General features: G+C 44.7%; 1 protein-coding gene across 1 annotated transcript in view; it reads right to left on the reverse strand.

The window, feature by feature from the left end:
* GRID2IP (Grid2 interacting protein) overlaps window positions 1-19,962 on the reverse strand; it is a 160,847-nt gene that overhangs the window by 25,874 nt on the left and 115,011 nt on the right. Inside the window, exons 14-16 of the mRNA XM_089686780.1 lie at window positions 13,816-13,893; window positions 5,836-6,032; window positions 2,046-2,201 (exon numbers count right to left, since the gene is read on the reverse strand). Coding sequence (XP_089542906.1) covers window positions 2,046-2,201; window positions 5,836-6,032; window positions 13,816-13,893 — 431 coding nt within the window. The remainder of the gene's footprint in view (window positions 1-2,045; window positions 2,202-5,835; window positions 6,033-13,815; window positions 13,894-19,962) is intronic.

A 19,962-nucleotide genomic window follows, 5' to 3' on the forward strand; every position in this document is an offset into this window, starting at 1 on the left:
CTGACCTTGAATCCAATTTATATGTATACATTTATCCGAGGTCAATATAAATATTTGACAAATTAATTTTTATTCCATGGACTGTGCAAAGGTAACATCAGTTTCTTATGGAAGAATGAAATATCGCCATCAGTAAACTGTGAGGATCTTTATGGTAAGTGGTTAAAGTGCACTTCTCAGTAACGTTACAATCTTCATAAATAAATTCATTTTATGCCAAAATATAAAACAACTGGATAAAAGAACAAAAACTCCAGCTTTTACTAATAAACTAGACCTAGCATCCTAAGTAATGTAAAAAAAAACCACATGGAAGAAAAGTATATTTGAAAGATATTTTAAAAATATTCTTCCCAAATATATTGCCATATATTTGAAATGCTGCAATTTGGGCCATATTCAATATATTTCAAAATATATTGCAATATATATATATATATATATATATATATATATACTGCATGTTCAAATGTGTTTTAATTACAAAATATATGAAAAATATTTTTAAAAATACATTTCAAGTATACTGTATGTCTTTAAAAATACAAATCTACATTTTTGCAATACATTTGCAAATATATGTAAAAATGACTTTTTTATATGTTAAAAAAAATCTGAAGAATATATTTTAAAAATATTTTTCATATATTTTTTATATATGAAAAATGCATTTCAACATGCAATATATATATATATATATATATGGCATATTTTGTAATATATATAAAAAATGCATTTCAACATGCAGAATATACATATATATATGTATATTCTGCATGTTGAAATGCATTTTTTATATATATTACAAAATATGCCATATATTTGAAATCCTGCAATTTGGGCCATATTCAATATATTTCAAAATATATTTCAATGAATACAGTGCATGTTGAAATGCGTTTTTATTACAAAATATACGAAAAATATTTTTAAAAATACATTTCAAATATACTGTATGTCTTTAAAAATACAAATCTACACTTTTGGAATGCATTTACAAATATATGTAAAAATATATGTTAAAATTTAACATATAAAAAGGGTCCCACCTCGCAACTTACAGGACTTAAAGGATCTGCTACTGACAGCTTGGTGCCAGCTACCACAACATACCTTCAGAGGTCTAGTGGAGTCCATTCCTCCATAAGTCAGGGGCAGGGGCGGACTGACCATTTGGAAACTCGGGCACTGCCCGAGGGCCCAGGGTCAGTAGGGGGCCCCATGAGATGCCCCTGGTACCTTTTTCATAGGCTTTTTTGAGTTTGGGCAAGGACACAGGGGCCCCGTGATCCCCTTTTGCCCGGGGGCCCCATGAGTTGTCAGTCCACCCCTGGTCAGGGGTGTTATGGCAGCAATAGGAGAACCTACTCAATTTTAGGTGAAACATCATAATCTTATGGGTGATCAATGCATGAGTATATGTTAACATAAACAGTAATCCTAAAAGGAACATACATTGCCAGACGGGGCTGCTAAGCAAGATCAAGTATGAAAGTAATTATGTTAGTGGATGAGCTTCACTACTGGAGAATGCAAGATAATAATGAAAGGACAACTTCACCAAAGACAAAGTTGTCTTTTATTTAATATCCCCCTTTACCCAATGGTACAGCCCACCCATTATTATACAGTAAATGGTATTGGTTGTACAACTTACACACCACTGCCCACCCATTATTATAAATGGTATTGGTTGTACAACTTACACACCACTGCCCACTCATTAATATAAATGGTATTTGTTGTACAACTTTCAGAATGAAGTTATACCTTAATATGAATATTCCCTGTTCAATCGGCATAGTCATGACATACTTGATAGCAGGGACGGACTGACCATTCGAGCACTCTGGCACTACCCGAGGGCCCGGGGTCAGTAGAGGGCCCCATGAGATGCCCCTGATACCTTTCATAGTCTTTTTTGGATTTGGTTTGAGTGTTGGCAATGACACAGGGGCCCCATGATTTCCTATTGCCCGGGGGCCCCATGACTTGTCAGTCCGCCCCTGCTTGATAGGTTATATGAGATTTCTGAGTCCACAAACCTCCAGGATCTTTGCGAGTTTCTTGCTGTTTCTGAGCTCAGCTGAGGCCTTCAACACACAGTCACAGCTGGCCCGAATTTCCTCAGTCTTCTCCTGCAGGGTGCTCTTGAAAAGCAGACTTCGCAGGCGCATCTTATACTCTGGGACTGACATCATCTGCAAGACGTACAAAGAGAACACAGCATACATGACATAGTGCCCTCAGAACCATACTGTGCTCAGCTGTATCAACCGTGACTACCAATAATAACTGGACATGTCCTATTCTTATAGTCTACTCTGATAAAGAGGCATCATACACAGAAAGCAGGGCCATCTATTGCAGTGTCTCATAGATATTCCAAGTAGAGAACTAAGTAACTGTCTGTAGTACCCAGTGGCGTCCTGAGGCAGGTGTGGGGGGTGCGCGCCACACCCGGTGACACCGACCGCACAGGGTGACACCGAACCTGCTCCACGAAAAGGTAAGTTGTAAAGCAAGCCGACGATCCCCACAGGATGGATCGGAGCTGCGGATTGGGGAGCATAATGGATCGGACTCCGATCCATTATGCTCAATCCGCAGATCCAAACCATTCTGCGGGGATCGTTGGCATGCAACCTATACGGGGTGACACCGGACCCGCTCCACAAAACGGTAAGTCGTAAAGCAAGCTGACGATCCATCCTGCAGGGATCGTCGGCATGCAACCTATACGGGAAGACTCCAGACCCGCTCTACGAAAAGGTAAGTCGTAAAGCAAGCCGACGATCCATCCTGCAGGGATCGTCGGCATGCAACCTATACGGGGTGACTCCGGACCCGCTCCACGAAAAGGTAAGTCGTAAAGCAAGCCGACGATCCCCGCAGGATGGATCGGAGCTGCGTATTGGGGAGCATAATGGATCGGACTCTGATCCATTATGCTCAATCCGCAGATCCGAACCATCCTGCGGGGATCGTCGGCATGCAACCTATACGGGGTGGCACCAGACCCGCTCCACGAAAAGGTAAGTTGTAAAGAAAGCCAACCATCCCCGCAGGATGGATCGGATCTGCGGATTGGGGAGCATAATGGATCGAAGTCTGATCCATTATGCTCAATCCGCAGATCCGATCCATTCTGCGGGGATCATCGGAGGGGGTGTCACCAAGTGTTATCGCCCCTGGTAGTACCTGAGAGTGTGAGCATTGCAGCAGCCTTATTCCTGATTTGAACCTTTAACCGCTTCAATACCGGACACTTTCATCCCCTTCCTGCCCAGGCCAATTTTCACATTTCAGCGCTGTCACATTTTGAATGACAATTACTCAGTTATACAATACCCAAATTAAATTTTTATCATTTTTTGAGACAGATAGATCTTTCTTTTGGTGGTATTTAATCACCACTGGCTTTTTATTTTTTTGCTATATAAATCAAAAAATACTGAAAAGTTTATAAAAAAAGGTTATAAGATTTTGCAAACAATATTTCTTCATAAATTTGGGCCAAAATGTATTCTGCTCCATTTCTTTGGTAACAAATAGTCCAAATCAGTGTATATTATTTAGTCTGCGTGAAAGTTATAGAGTCTACAAACTATGGTATATACGAGCGTTTACGAATGCCTCGGTTAACGTAATTTTCAGTTTACGAATGAAAATCCATTGAAAATAATGCCTCGGTTTACAAATTTGTTTTGCAATACGAAAGGATTAATTGGTTTTCAATGCATTTACACATTTTTTTTTTAATCATGTCCCTGTACAGTATTTATGCCTTTAAAGTGCACTTTATAAAGAGTTTTGAACAGATAATACTTTTTTTTACTTTTTTCTGACCTCTGGAAAGGATTAATTGGTTTTCAATGCATTTACAAATTTTTTTTAATCATGTCCCTGTACAGTACTATGCCTTTAAACTGCGCTTTATAAAGAGTTTTGAACAGATAAAATACTTTTTTTTTTACTTTTTTCTGACCTCCAAAACATTAATTTGTTTTCAATGCATTTACCAATTAATTTTTAATCATGTCCCTGTACAGTATTTATGCCTTTAAAGTGCACTTTATAAAGAGTTTTGAACTGATAAAAGACATTTATTTTTACTTTTTTCTGACCTCCGAAACGGATTAATTGGTTTTCAATGCATTCCTATGGGAAACCGTGTTTCAGTTTACAAATTTTTTGCAATACAAAAAACCGAGGTTCGCCTGTATATTTGAAAATTGATCAGTCCTGATGTACTGACGTCCTAATGTGCAAGGACAGTGCAAATACCCCCAAAACAACCCTTTTTTGTAAAATAGACAGCCCAGGGTATATAAGAGGCATGGTCAGTTTTTTTAAGTTACATTTTTTTGGTTTAATATACTGTCACCAGAGCAGTACAACATCACCATTTGACTGGTATGGTGGTGATCTGGGACACTTACTGGTGACAGTATGTAGCAATTTTTTTTAGCATTTTTTGTTTTACAAGTTTTTTTTATATATTGTGACCAAAACAGTGAAGTTTCACCATAATGACATTGTTCTGCTCTGGGAAGGTGATCAGAATTTTGTTTACACTATTATTACAGTGATGAGCACTCTATAAACAATATTTTTTTTTATTAATGCCATCCATTCATGTGCCATAGTGTACAATTGTGATAGCTGTGATTGGCCACAGCTATCACATAGTACAGCTCCACTGTAACTGGCCCTGTACCATGACCAATCACTGACATCACATCAGTACACAATGGCTATAACTGATATGTCATTGTTGTGACTGGTCAAAGCGATCACATGGTACCAGGGCAATGCGTAGTGTTTCAGTACAAAGATTTGTGTTCCACTGTGTCCACAGTAGATCACAGATTGCACCACTATGCGGAATTACGTCATATGATGCCCACCCAGGATAACAGACTTTTTTCGAAACCTAAGTGACAAAATACTAATCACTTCCAGTTTCTTAGACCATAGAGATGATGTTCCGGTACTCAGTCATTTCTATGGTAGGCCAGCAGAAGGAGACGGGACGAGGGGGGCCCTTCCACCACATTTAAAAATGATCCAGCAGCTATTTCGCTGCTCCGATTGCTTTTACATGAGTCAGCATCACCGGCAGGTGCAGCTATGGCCCCGGCATAAACAGATCAACTAGGGGCCTTGTGGGTCCTATGCAGGGGCGGACTGACAACTCATGGGGCCCCCGGGCTAAAGGGGATCACGGGGCCCCTGTGTCCTGGCCCACACCTAAAAAAGCCCATGAAACAGCCAATGAAAGGTGCCAAGGGCATCTCATGGGGCCCCCCCACTGGCCCCAGGCCCTCGGGCAGTGCCCGAGTGCAGAAATGGTCAGTCCACCCCTGGTCCTATGGGAAGGAAGCAGTTAAGCACAAAGGAAAATCCACAAAGGCCTAGTCAACGCCCTGATTTAAATCTCATTGACATTTTGTGGGAATTTGAAAGTGGAAGTTCATGCAAAAAACCCACAAACATTTTGCACCTTTCACAGATTTAATATAAACTGGTGGCCAGTTATGCGAAATGCTTACAGTAAGCAATTTCTGCCAAAGGGGGCAATACAAGATTCTGAGGCCAAGGGTGTACTTACTTTTTCCACAGTACACCATTGCATTAGCAAATTTTCATTGTGTTTTAATTCAAGTAGTTTACATCACTTTTAGTCACCGTTTGAATTTAAGATCTAATGCTTGCCTAGTCAAATATATTGAAACAGTTAACAATTTCCGTGGGGTGTACTTACTTGTTCACATGACTGTACATTAGTACATATCTACTCTTCCTTCTTAAATATCTGCCTTTCTTCCATACCTGCAAAGCAAACTGATCGGGCTCATTGAGCTTGGCGGAACTTCCAGTGTAAGCCTGAAATATTTTCTTCTCCTCCTCATCCGGTGCGTAGAGCAACAGCTGTTTGATGTGTGAGGGCTCCAGACGCTCGTTCTCCATTGTCATCAGGATGTGGCGCAATTCCTGGTGTGCGAGCTTCAAGTGAGCTATAAGGATAGCTGCAAGAGAACACAGCAACCCATTTCTATAGATATGGCTTCTCTAGATTGATCTTGGATTGAAATCAATTTGTAGCATCTACAGAGAATCAGGCAAGTTTGCTACATGCCAGAAAGCAGCAGTTGAGTTCACTAGCAAACCCAATTCCAAAAGATTACTTACCAACTCATTCCCAATGCACAATGAGCAGTGGATGACCATAACAGAAAGTCTGTACATAACCTCGTGGAATCCCATAGGGATCCAACTTTCAATTTATAGGGGCTTATGGGACATGATTCCTTTCTGCCCATGACTTCTGTGACCTCATAAGAAAATAGTATAGAGTATTTCCTTATTAGGGCAGGAATGTCAGGGAGGAGTAGAGAAAGCTCAGGACCTAGGTCTGAACTTCCACAAGCTCCCGCTTGGGTTGGACCAGCCAGGCCGCATTCCACCTCCCCAGGTCTGCACTTCCACAAGCTCCCTCTTGGGTTGGACCAGCCAAGTCGCATTCCACCTCCCTTGCCAAAGGCTATTGTAATGGAACCGATCCCAGACTGCACTTGGGTACTTCCGTTAGAATACCGCTTCCCAGTCCGAACACCGACCACAGACACCACAGCTGACCATACAAGACTAGACGACACCAGTCTGGAAGTAATCCAGATGGTAAACTACTTTATTTTTACTGATACAAGATATATTCATTTAAGGAGACAATCCCCCCTCCCTGGATAATGACACAGGGCGGGACAATCTACATTTAGTAACAAGAGACACACAGGTATTCAAACTTCACACCAGCAGACAGTCCCATCAGGAGGGAGGGCTGCTGGAGACATCCCCACCAAGCCAATACATAAACATATACAGGTGAAACTCAAAAAATTAGAATATCGTGCAAAATTTCATTTATTTCAGTAATGCAACTTAAAAGGTGAAACTAATATATGAGATAGACTCATTACATGCAAAGCAAGATAGTTCAAGCCGTAATTTGTCATAATTGTGATGATTATGGCTTACAGCTTATGAAAACCCCAAATCCACAATCTCAGAATATTGTGAAAAGGTGCAATATTCTCGGCTCAAAGTGTCCCACTCTAGTCAGCTAATTAAGCCATAACACCTGCAAATGGTTCCTGAGCCTTTAAATGGTCTCTCAGTCTGGTTCAGTAGGAATCACAATCATGGGAAAGACTGCTGACCTGACAGTTGTGCAGAAAACCATCATTGACACCCTCCATAAGGAGGGAAAGCCTCAAAAGGTAATTGCAAAAGAAGTTGGATGTTCCCAAAGTGCTGTATCAAAGCACATTAATAGAAAGTTATGTGGAAGGGAAAAGTGTGGAAGAAAAAGGTGCACAAGCAGTAGGGATGACCACAGCCTGGAGAGGATTGTCAGGAAAAGGCCATTCAAAAATGTTGGGTCTTTCACAAGGAGTGGACTGAGGCTGGAGTCAGTGCATCAAGAGCCACCACATACAGACGGATTCTGGACATGGGCTTCAAATGTCGTATTCCTCTTGTCAAGCTGCTCCTGAACAACAAGCAACGTCAGAAGCATCTTACCTGGGCTAAAGAAAAACAGACCTGGTCTATTGCTCAGTGGTCCAAAGTCCTCTTTTCTGATGAGAGCAACTTTTGCATCTTATTTGGCAGAGTATGGAGGAAGAATGGAGAGGCACACACTGCAAGATGCTTGAAGTCCAGTGTGAAGTTTCCACAGTCTGTGTTGATTTGGGGAGCCATGTCATCTGTTGGTGTTGGTCCACTGTGCTTCATTAAGTCCAGGGTCAACGCAGCCATCTACCAGGAGATTTTGAAGCACTTCATGCTTCCTTCCGCAGACGAGCTTTATGGGGATGCTGACTTCATTTTCCAGCAGGACTTGGCACCTGCCCACACTGCCAAAAGCATCAAAACTGGTTCAATGACCGTGGGATTACTGTGCTTGATTGGCCAGCAAACTCGCCTGAGCTGAACCCCATAGAGAATCTATGAGGCATTGCCAAGAGAAAGATGAGAGACATGAGACCGAACAACGCAGAAGAGCTGAAGACCGCTATTGAAGCATCCTGGTCTTCCATAACACCTCAGCAGTGCCACAGGCTGATAGCTTCCATGCCACGCCTCATTGAGGCAGGAATTGCTGCAAAAGGGGCCCAAACCAAGTACTGAGTACATATGCATGCTTATACTTTTCAGAGGTCCGATATTGTTCTATGTACAATCCTTTATTGATTGCATGTAATATTCTCATTTTCTGAGATTGTGGATTTGGGGTTTTCATGAGCTGTAGGCCATAATCATCACAATTATGACAAATCACAGCTTGAACTATCTTGCTTTGCATGTAATGAGTCTCATATATTAGTTTCACCTTTTAAGTTTCATTACTGAAATAAATGAACTTTTGCACGATATTCTAATTTTTCGAGTTTCACCTGTACATCCCATAACAGTTTTCTCCCAAGCCAGACAAACAATAGAACAATGGGATGCAACCACATGACACCAAACAATCCACAACCCCCACCCCACCTATTTCCTAAACATGTCTACACAATATTATGACTAGAGATGAGCGAATCGAACATGACGAAGTGGAATTCGTTTCGAAGATTAGGAAAAATTTGATTCGCGCCGAATCCGAAAATTAGCAAACTTCGGATGCACGAATCGAATTTTCCCAAAAATGGCGGCGACATGTGTGGCGACGGAGCGGGGATCTCTGGGAAGGCGCGCAGACAAGGCGCGCTGACCCATAATGCATTCATTCATGACATGTGATCGCATTAGCCAATCAGCAGCCAGCCAGCCAGCACTGTGTAATGGTGGAGCTATAAATCGCGGCCATCTTAGAATTCTCCATTAGCCTCCGGTCATTCAAGAGAGACAGACCTGTCTGTATTAGGGACAGAGTTAGGGCCACAGAGACTTTAGGGCCACAGAATCGTTACTCAGGGACACAGAATCGTTACTCAGGGACACAGAATTGTTACTCAGGGACACAGAATCGTTACTCAGGGACACAGAATCGTTACTCAGGGACACAGAATCGTTACTCAGGGACACAGAATCGTTACTCAGGGACACAGAATCGTTACTGAGGGACACAGAATCGTTACTGAGGGACACAGAATTGTTACTCAGGGACACAGAATTGTTACTCAGGGACACAGAATCGTTACTCAGGGACACAGAATTGTTACTCAGGGACACAGAATCGTTACTGAGGGACACAGAATCGTTACGACGACTATCAAGAGTCCAATGGCAGAGTGGCGGAGCAGAAGCAGCTTCAATTGAAGGCCATACACAGGCCTAGGTTTAAAAGTCCCTCACAGTTAATTCCAATAACGAACTCTACTCCTCCGTGCAATCTACTTACGAGACCCTGGGCAGGTCTGGGTCCAATTTGTGGTAGAGACTGGTTTTGTTCAGCCATGCTTGAGCGAGTAATAACAGGTCTGTGCTGCCCTTTGGTGTCTGGCTTAATGCGCACAACACTGAACGTCCCAGCGTTTGTCAACGATTTGCCGTTAAGTGATGCAAACCCGCTGAACCACGTTCATGAGGAGCCGGTACAGGGGGCCATGAATCAGTATGGACCTGGCAGCAGCGTGAGCAGATGACAGAGGCACATGGCGCAGGGTGGCGGTGTAGGCAGCATTATTCTGAAGCCATACACGGCCTAGGTTAAAAAGCGGAAGCTGTCAGCAGCGTGAGCAGACGACAGAGACACATGGCGCAGGGTGGCGGTGGGTGCAGCAGTATTCGGAAGCCAAACACAGGCCTCGGTTAAAAAGCGGAAGCCGTCAGCAGCATGAGCAGACGACAGAGGCACATGGCGCAGGGTGGCGGTGGGGGCAGCAGCAATGGAAGGCCATACAGCACCCTATCACAAAATGGAACCCACCAACAGTGTAAGGAGACCTGAAACTGGCACATGGCAAAGTCTGGCGATGAAGTCAGCAGCAATGGGAGGCCGTACAGGGACCCATGACACACTCTGGACCTGGCAGCAGCAAGAGGAGGTGGTACAGGGGCCCATGGCAGAGTGGCGAAGCATAAGCAGCTTAAATTGAAGGCCATACAGAGGCCTATGTTAAAAAGTCCCCCCAGCAGCAGCGTGGGGAGACGACTATTGCTGCTGCCTCCACCGCCACCCTGCGCCATGTGCCTGTCGTCTGCTCACGCTGCTGACGGCTTCCGCTTTTTAACCGAGGCCTGTGTTTGGCTTCCGAATACTGCTGCATCCACCGCCACCCTGCGCCATGTGTCTCTGTCGTCTGCTCACGCTGCTGACGGCTTCCGCTTTTTAACCTAGTCCTGTGTATGTCTTCCGAATACTGCTGCCTCCACCGCCACCCTGTGCCATGTGCCACTTTCAGGTCTCCTTACACTGTTGGTGGGTTCCATTTTGTGATAGGGTGCTGTATGGCCTTCCATTGCAGCTGCCTCCACCGCCACCCTGCGCCATGTGCCTCTGTCGTCTGCTCACGCTGCTGACGGCTTCCGCTTTTTAACCGAGGCCTGTGTTTGGCTTCCGAATACTGCTGCATCCACCGCCACCCTGCGCCATGTGTCTCTGTCGTCTGCTCACGCTGCTGACGGCTTCCGCTTTTTAACCTAGGCCTGTGTATGGCTTCCGAATACTGCTGCCTCCACCGCCACCCTGCGCCATGTGCCTCTGTCGTCTGCTCACGCTGCTGACGGCTTCCTCTTTTTAACCGAGGCCTGTGTTTGGCTTCCGAATACTGCTGCCTCCACCGCCACCCTGCGCCATGTGCCACTTTCAGGTCTCCTTACACTGTTGGTGGGTTCCATTTTGTGATAGGGTGCTGTATGGCCTTCCATTGCTGCTGCCTCCACCGCCACCCTGCGCCATGTGCCTCTGTCGTCTGCTCACGCTGCTGACGGCTTCCGCTTTTTAACCGAGGCCTGTGTTTGGCTTCCGAATACTGCTGCATCCACCGCCACCCTGCGCCATGTGTCTCTGTCGTCTGCTCACGCTGCTGACGGCTTCCGCTTTTTAACCTAGGCCTGTGTATGGCTTCCGAATACTGCTGCATCCACCGCCACCCTGCGCCATGTGTCTCTGTCGTCTGCTCACGCTGCTGACGGCTTCCGCTTTTTAACCTAGGCCTGTGTATGGCTTCCGAATACTGCTGCCTCCACCGCCACCCTGCGCCATGTGCCACTTTCAGGTCTCCTTACACTGTTGGTGGGTTCCATTTTGTGATAGGGTGCTGTATGGCCTCCCATTGCTGCTGCCTCCACCGCCACCCTGCGCCATGTGCCTCTGTCGTCTGCTCACGCTGCTGACGGCTTCCGCTTTTTAACCGAGGCCTGTGTTTGGCTTCCGAATACAGCTGCATCCACCGCCACCCTGCGCCATGTGTCTCTGTCGTCTGCTCACGCTGCTGACGGCTTCCGCTTCTTAACCTAGGCCTGTGTATGGCCTTCCATTGCTGCTGCCTCCACCGCCACCCTGCACCATGTGCCTCTGTCGTCTGCTCACGCTGCTGACGGCTTCCGCTTTTTAACCGAGGCCTGTGTTTGGCTTCCGAATACTGCTGCATCCACCGCCCGCCCACTGCTGCTGCCAGGCCCGTAATCTGTCATGGGCCCCTGTACCGCCTCCTCATGCTGCTGCCAGGTCCAGAGTGTGTCATGGGTCCCTGTACGGCCTCCCATTGCTGCTGTCTCCATCGCCACACTCTGCCATGTGCCACTTTCAGGTCTCCTCCCACTGCTGGTGGGTTCCATTTTGTCATAGGGTGCTGTATGGCCTCCCATTGCTGCTGCCTCCACCGCCACACTGTGGCTCCACACTCTGGTTTTGGCCCCGTGACTGCCCAAATGAGTGAAGTGTGCGGTGATTCTAAGATCGACGGCACTCATCTGCATGTCATACTGACTGACAGTATTAGTTCTCTTCCCCAGCAGACTCCAAGGGCATTTAAATTAAAGATACAGTGTTCTGCACTAATATAAAGGCTCTCTGAAGCCTAGAAACACCCTTTTTATAAGTTAAATTGGCAGCGAATATATTCGCCTCGAATCGAATTTATTCCACGAATTCGGCGAATCAGCCGAATCGAATTTTTGAATAATTCGCTCATCTCTAATTATGACAGATCACCCTGTACCCCTAACAGGCACAGGGTGACTTACACATAAGAGGGATATGGGGAGCTGAGACAGGGGTCTCCCCACCTCTCCAAAGTGAGCTGGGTTCCATGGGCCCCCCACCCAAAGTGACTCCCATCACAGCTATATTCAATTTGGGCCTACTACTGCTGACTCTCTGCTGCATTGACTGCAAGTTCTCGATCGTGTGAGCTCCCTGCTGGGCTGTTGTACTGTTTGCAAATTTTTCAATACATCAGTTACTGCACTCCAAGCTTGTGTGTGTTTACTGCCGCCGCACCTTGCTGCACCTACCCAACAAGTCAACTTTCGCTGAGGGACGGGGTGTGGACAGGGCCACCCACTGCTCAAATTTTGGCTGATTCAGCAGGAATCAGCCACAATTCAAGCAGCGTATGGCCGTTTTGAGCTGCACAAGTGTGGTTGTCAGAGTACAAAAAACATGCCAGCTGGCGGAGGAGAGATTTTGTAGCAGTAAAGACATTCAGAATTTGCTTTACCATAAATATCCAATTCTTAGCTGTTTTCTACATTTTCAATTTACCTCCCCCGCAATTTCTGCACAGCTATAGGTTCAGTTACATTTTTTTAATTATTTTATATACTTTTATAGCGCCATCAATTTATGCAGTGCTTTACATATACAAAGTACATTCACATCAGTCCCCAAGGAGCATACAATATAAGGTCCCTAACTTACATTCATACACATACTAGGGCCAATTTAGACAGGATCCACTAAATCTATCAGCGTGTCTTAGGAGTGTGGGAGGAAACCCAGAAGAAACCCATGCAAGCACAGGGAGAACATGCAAATTCCAGGCAGGTGTTGCTGTGGCTGGGATTTGAACCAACAACCCTAGTACTGCCAGATGGAAGTGCTAACCATTTAGCCACTGTGCTGCCACTATAAATACCTCTTTCACATGTAACGTCTTGCTTTAGTTTTTTAGTCCCTAAAAATAACATTAGTGCTGGAATTTAAGGGAAATTTATATGAAGGAGATACAGTACATGTCTCTTCTTAGGATGTATACACAAAGAAAAACCATACATAAAATAATTGCGTAGCATTCCAAACACTTTGAGATATCAAACCACTCCCATAGTTCTGTGGGGACATGCCCCCTGAAAGCCACACCTCTTCTAGAGACCAGTCCTGCTCTCTAGGTCCCTTGTCTCCTCCTCCCATGCTTGTCTACAGGACTTCTCCAGAGCCTCTCCCATCATCTGGAACTCTATACCCCAATCTGTCCAGCTGTCTCCTATTCTGTCTACTTTTAGTTAATCCGTGAAAACTCATCTTTTCAGGGAAGCCTATTGTGCCTTCAGCTAACAATTGTATATAGAAATATTTTATTTCTCCCATTAGCTCATCCCTCATAGTTATTACCTTTTGTTCCAATTGCTCCTACCTATTAGACTGTAAGCTCTCAAGAGCAGAGGCCTCCTAACCCTCTTGTATTGAATTGTATTGTTACTGTACTGTCTCCCTTTATATTGTAAAGAGCCGCACAAACTGCTTGTGCTATATAAATCCTGTATAATAATAATATTAATACGATTAAAAGGGATACTATGGAGATGATACCATTTGGTACTCCAAGTTCCAACTCAAAGCAGTGAATGGGCACCTCATACCTGTGTTATAGGCTTTCTTGTGTGACAATATTTCAACAGCACCTTTGTTTTTCAAGGATTCTGACAATACTGGAAGAACTAAAAAAGACAGGAAGAGAAAACGATGTAAAAAATTAAAGATCCATTTCAAGAACTTGCAACATACACACAGGAAGGAAACGCTGAACAAATACATTTTTTAATCCTGTGTCTCTTCTGACGATGGAAAAACTGTAAATATTAGCTGCAATCTTCATTTCCTTTCAGTTAATAAAAGATAAAAATACATGCCTAAATATATTGGAGGTTTACATATTTAGCTTGAGCAGGTCTGATTACAGTTACAAGTGGAACTGAAGTTACAAGCAAAAACCTCTTCCTGCTAACATATGTAAAATATAATGCGGTATTCAGAGACAGTTTATGCAACGTAATGCACAACACCATCCAATACGTTTTTTTAATCTGGCAGCTCTCACTTTTTTTAACCTGCTGCTGTAATAGCAACTTTGGGAATTCCAGGAAAACTCCGGACATGAACTTGAGGAAAACAAGCTTTTTATTTACCAGCTGTTTAACCTAGTCAGACTCGTGTCTGCAAGCTAAGTGCTTTGTATATATCAACAATTACATCCCAATGCATATATTTCCTCTTTGTACCTTTAAAATACATTCTGAGCAGTTCAGGATATGGCCTTTGCGGTTTCACATTTAGATAAAATATCACCAACTGTAAGTTAGGGTGTAAGCTGCTAGACTGGAACACATTGTTCCACAGGAAATGAGAGGGAGGAAGTGAGCTGATGACCTGGTTCTGCAAACAGATGCTTTTAGAAATGTTAAAGCTGAAAGGGGAACTCTGCAATATTTGGGTGCTGCCACACTGTCACCTTCATAACACAAAAGCGCAGTGGCAAAAGGGTGGGCGTTAATGCCCACATGTGCACATATATGTCACAGGGTTAACTATGTTTCTGTGTGTAGATCGAACTCCCTTTGTGCTTCCAGCACTAAGACTGAGCTGTCAAAGATAGCTGTTGATCCCCACTAACAGTAGATGGTCTGACTGGCTCCTGATCATGTGACCACTGACAGCCAATCACAGTTGTCACATGATCACCACTACTTCCTGTGCACTGGGCGTACAGACCCTATTAAAGGGACACCAGGGCTAGGCAGAAAGGAGTTTATGTAAAAAATTTGGATCAATTACTCTTGAGTCTACGGTTACATTCTCTCTAGGTGACACTAGCCATCAGGACAAATACAGAGGGTGGATCTTGCCAGTGAGCAGCAACAGAAACTTAAGGTAGGACTCGAAATATAAAATAATTGCCTAATAAAACATATAATAAAACAGCTTTTGCCGCAATACTTATGATCAGTCTTGAGCTGTCCACAACAGTTCTTCTTTGCTGTCACTATTTGTACTAAGACTTGTGGGCTGACTTCAACCCACGATTTATTAATACAGAGCTGCATTAGTGCTAGTTCATATATACACAGACTGGATGCGGTTTGAACCGCATCCAATCTGCATCAAATGTGAAATAACATTGCTTCCTACAGTGCCTGTTCACATATGTCCAGTGCGCTGGCGGTGCGAATTCAGTACGGCTTGAAAAAGAGTCATGTACGAATTCTGAGCAGTGCCTTCAGGTTCAGGTATGGATTACAAGCTATTGACTTCTATGGGACCCATTTCTAAACAGCATATATGTGTGTAGAGATGTGCTGGTTGCTTTAAATCTTAAACAGCAGTTTCAAAGCATTTTTTTTCTTTTCCCTCTTTGTGAGTGACAGACAGGGAAAGCAGGACTGTGCTCTGATTGGTTGTTGCTACAGCTGAGAAGGATCCACCCATAGCAGCACTGTTGCAGCTGAACCTATGATTGGCTGTGGAGGAAAGGAGAGAGGAAAAGGAAGAAGAAGCACATGTGGGGAAGGAGACATTTTCAGGGGACCGCATGGAGCAAGGGCTCCTGGTGTAAAGTCACAAGAGTTTCACTCTCTGTGCTGCTAGAGCCCATGGGCTGGGCTGGGAGTGTGTAGCAGAGAAATTGTTGCAGGAGGACAGTGTGCAAATCAAGGATTATCCTGCCTGACACTCAGGATTACAGCCACTCAAGTGCATGTGTCTCTCAAAGTCTGGAGCTGCTGTAAGAGAGATGATTTCTACTACTGTCTAATGCTATCTAGAGGACAATCCAGAAACAGTGAGTACTCTGTGATGAAAGGGGATTTTGATATTGCTGCATTTGCTGTTCATCTCTGGAGAATGGTCATGAGAAAGCCTGCTCTCTAATTCTCAGACTGACACAGATCTTGGAAAGCCCAAGCTGCTCAGAATTAGCTATTCCTGCTGCTGGTTGATGAGAGAACTCTGTCTCTGTATATTACTGGTGATTGTCTCCTCAAAACTTGTGCTGTGGCTGAAGAGTGTGTTTTAGTTCCAAATCCCCACAGAAGCTTGCTGCTTTGAATATACTGACCAAGTGTCAGTACATCAGGATTTCACCTGTATGGTAAAGATTTTGTTGAAGTGTTGTTTTTTTCTATTGCAATGTTCACTGGAAGATTCTGCTTAAAGGAGACTGCTATCCTGCTACCCCTGGATTACAAATACGCTTCCATGCAGAGAGTGAGCGCTCTTCCATTGATTAAAGGGCCCCAACGTTGAGAGACTTTAAGTTTCATCCCACTGGCCAGTGGTTAGGTAGGACATTTCTGCTTTAGATAGCACTGCTATAGCAAATGTCAATAAGCTGCTAAACCTCATTAACAGTTATTGTTTCATGTGTCAATGTCACTCTCATATGTCACCCTAGTCCAGGGGTGGGCAAACTTTTTGACTTGAGGGCCGCAATGGGTTCATATATTGGACCCGGGGGCCGGACCAAGAGTAGATGAATGATGTGTATGTGTCATCCATAGTAAGTATAGTAATATTCCCCCATAGTAAGCATAGTAATTAATCCCCCATATAGTAATTCATCCCCCATAGTGATTCATCCCCCATAGTAATTCATCCCCCATAGTAATTAATCCCCCATATAGTAATTCATCCCCCATAGTAATTCATCCCCCATATAGTAATTCATCCCCCATAGTAATTAATCCCCCATATAGTAATTCATCCCCCATAGTAATTCATCCCCCATAGTAATTCATCCCCCATATAGTAATTCATCCCCCATAGTAATTCATCCCCCATATAGTAATTCATCCCCCCTATAGTAATTCATCCCCCCTATAGTAATTCATCCCCCCTATAGTAATTCATCCCCCATATTATTCCCCCCCAAGTAGTAAGCCAAGTCCCCCCTGTGTCAATTCACTTACCTTTGCTCCGCGCGTTCCTCTCGCCATGTTCCCGTGCCGTTCCGGTCTTCAGGGCGGACTGTGAGAGGAGCCTAGCTCCCCTCACATTCGTCACGCTGCCCCGCCTACACACATCCTGACAGCCATCCTGACAGTATCACGCTCAACGGGCCGGATTAAAAGGTCCGCCAGGCCGTAGTTTGCCCATTGCTGCCCTAGTCAGTGTGATACTAGTCAGTTTTTGGAGTCTTTGGCGAGTGAATTGTGACTTCTTACTAACTGTGTTATGCAAAGTGGTATCTGTGTTTTATTTACATTACCTGTGTTAAATCAGCTAGTTCTTTTTCAGGGTTTGTCTTCTTCAATAAAACCCATAAAAAATATTCTCAGAGTGTCGAAGTGTTCTGGGTATAATCGGAGGTGTCACCAGATTCAGGTGGGAGCTGAACCTATATATCTAGCCAAGCATCACCCAAGGGTGTGCTACCTGTGAACAAGATAAAATCCTGACCTAATCCTGTCCTGATCCTGATGTAAACGTGACATGAACCATTGCACAACTACTGTGTCAATTAGCTGTGAAACCTGAGCTTCAATCCGCACAGCACATGTGTGAATCAGCTCTTAGTCGGTGTCAGTGTTATAACTGTGAATGCTTTAGAACGGTCTTTCTCATCTCAACCTTTTCAATGCAGAGGAACCTTGACATAACTTTCCGGTCTCGGGGAACCCCTGCTAAAAATGACTATATCTACATTTCATGATACATTAGTGTGATGGTCAGAGGTAAGAATGCTCCTTACACTTGTGGTTATTGGGAAGAATTACAGATTGCTAAAAAGATCAATGGTGTCAGTTGGAACTTATCTGAGAGGCAAAAATTGCTCATTGCTCAAGGAACCCCTAGCAACCTCTGGAGAAACCCTAGGGTTCCATGGAACCCTGGTTGAGAACCCCAACTTTAGAAAGTAGCCGCCTAAGGTGCCATGGCAGCCAGCAGTTTTTGTCTCTGCTGTACCTCCTAACGTGTACTTTATTTGCATATATCTGACTTTTTCAAACTAACAGACACAAGGAGCACTATATACACAGCAGAACCTCCTGGAGAGAATGCCAGCTATTGAAGAGAAGTATGTTACAGCACATGTTTACTGAACTTTGTGACATTTTTCTCATCTACTGCAAATTATTTACAGAGACTAATCTCCACCTATATGTACACCTCCATGTTTAATCATCTTGTATAGTGTCATTACTGCACTATGTGACCCTCCAATTGAACACCATTTGAATAGATACATATTTTGCTCTAATTTCAGCAACCGGCCAACCTTTTAAATAAAGCCATGTCTTATAAGGTATGTTCTGCTGCTCAGTGTAGATCTAAGATCATGAGGAGGCTTTGGGTATGCTAGAATGATATGGCTTCTGTAATTCAATATGAATCTATAACACAAGGAGTGATCAATATCCAGTTTGGAATCCTATTGTCTTATGCCTTACTACATGTTCCTTATAGCCTGGGCTGCCATTAGAAATCATAGGGCCACATAAAGCCTGCTTGCCAGTGTTGCAATACAGCAATGCTTCGGCCAGCATCCCAGACTGCCAGTACCAGGAGCAGACTGCACCCCAGACCCCCCTAAGTATGCCACAGCCTGGCCCCCATAAGTTCAGTAGAGGCCCAGACTGGGACAAAAACTAGGCCTGGGCATTTTAGACTGAACAGCCCATTTTTTCTTTTTAAACCAAATTGCACATAATGGCAACTATTGGTTACTCAATGTCATATATATATATATATATATATATATATATATACTGTATATATAGTGAGAAGAGTGAAGAGAGAGGAGGAGGAGAGCGGGAGGGGAGAGAGAGAGTGGGAGTTGAGAGAGAGGAGGAGGAGAGAGGGAGGGGATGGGAGTGGGAGAGGGGGGGGAAGGGGGAGAGAGAAAGAAGGTGAGAGAGAGTGGAGGTGAGAGAGAGGGTGTGAGAGGGGGGGTGAGAGTGGGAGTGGGAGAGAGGGAGGGTGAGAGAGGGGGGGTGAGAGATGGAGAGAGGGGGGAGTGAGGGGTGAGAGAAATAAGGTGGGAGTGGAGGTGAGAGAGAGAGAGAAAGTACGGTGAGAAAGAGATTGGAGGTGAGAGAGTGGAGGTGAGAGAGAGAAGGGGTGAGAGACAGGTAGGTGATGAGAGTAGGAAAAGGAGAGAGAGAGGGGGGGAGGGGGAGGGAGAAAGAAGGTGGAAGAGAGTGGAGGTGAGAGAGAGAGGGGGGGTGAGAGAGAGAGAGAGGGGGTGAGAGAAAGAAAAGGAGGGGGTGAGAGAACGAAAGAGAGGGGGCTGAGAGAGAGGGGGTGATAGAAAGAAGGTGGAAGAGAGTGGAGGTGAGAGAGAGAGAGGGGGATGAGAGAGCGAGAGAGAGGGGGGATGAGAGTGGGAGCGGGAGGGGGGGAGAGGGGGAGAGAGAGGGGTGAGAGAAAGAAGGTGGAAGAGAGTGGAGGTGAGAGAGAGGGGGATGAGCAAGAGAGGGGGGTGAGAGAGGGGGTGTGAGAGAAAGAAAGAGAGGGGGTGAGAGAACAAAAGAGAGGGGGGTGAGAGAGAAGAGGGTGAGAGAAAGAGAGGGGGGTGAGATAGGGTGGGGGAGAGAGAGGGGGATTCTCAAGCAGGAAAGACTTATGTAGAAGAAGTGTCTGATGCTGGAAGAGGTAGATAATTCCTTGCATGGGAATGGCTGCAATCACAACCAGTCAGACCCTAGTGGACTAAAGACCATTCACTGATGTCAGGCTCTGTGCTGAGAGGACCAGTGAGCCAGTCCATCACTTGGTGTTCCCGCTTGGAGGAG

The sequence above is a fragment of the Staurois parvus genome, unplaced genomic scaffold (genome assembly GCF_062004578.1).
Source record: "Staurois parvus isolate SC_StPar_1 unplaced genomic scaffold, SC_StPar_1.0 ptg000412l, whole genome shotgun sequence".
Taxonomy (NCBI): Eukaryota; Metazoa; Chordata; class Amphibia; order Anura; family Ranidae; genus Staurois; species Staurois parvus.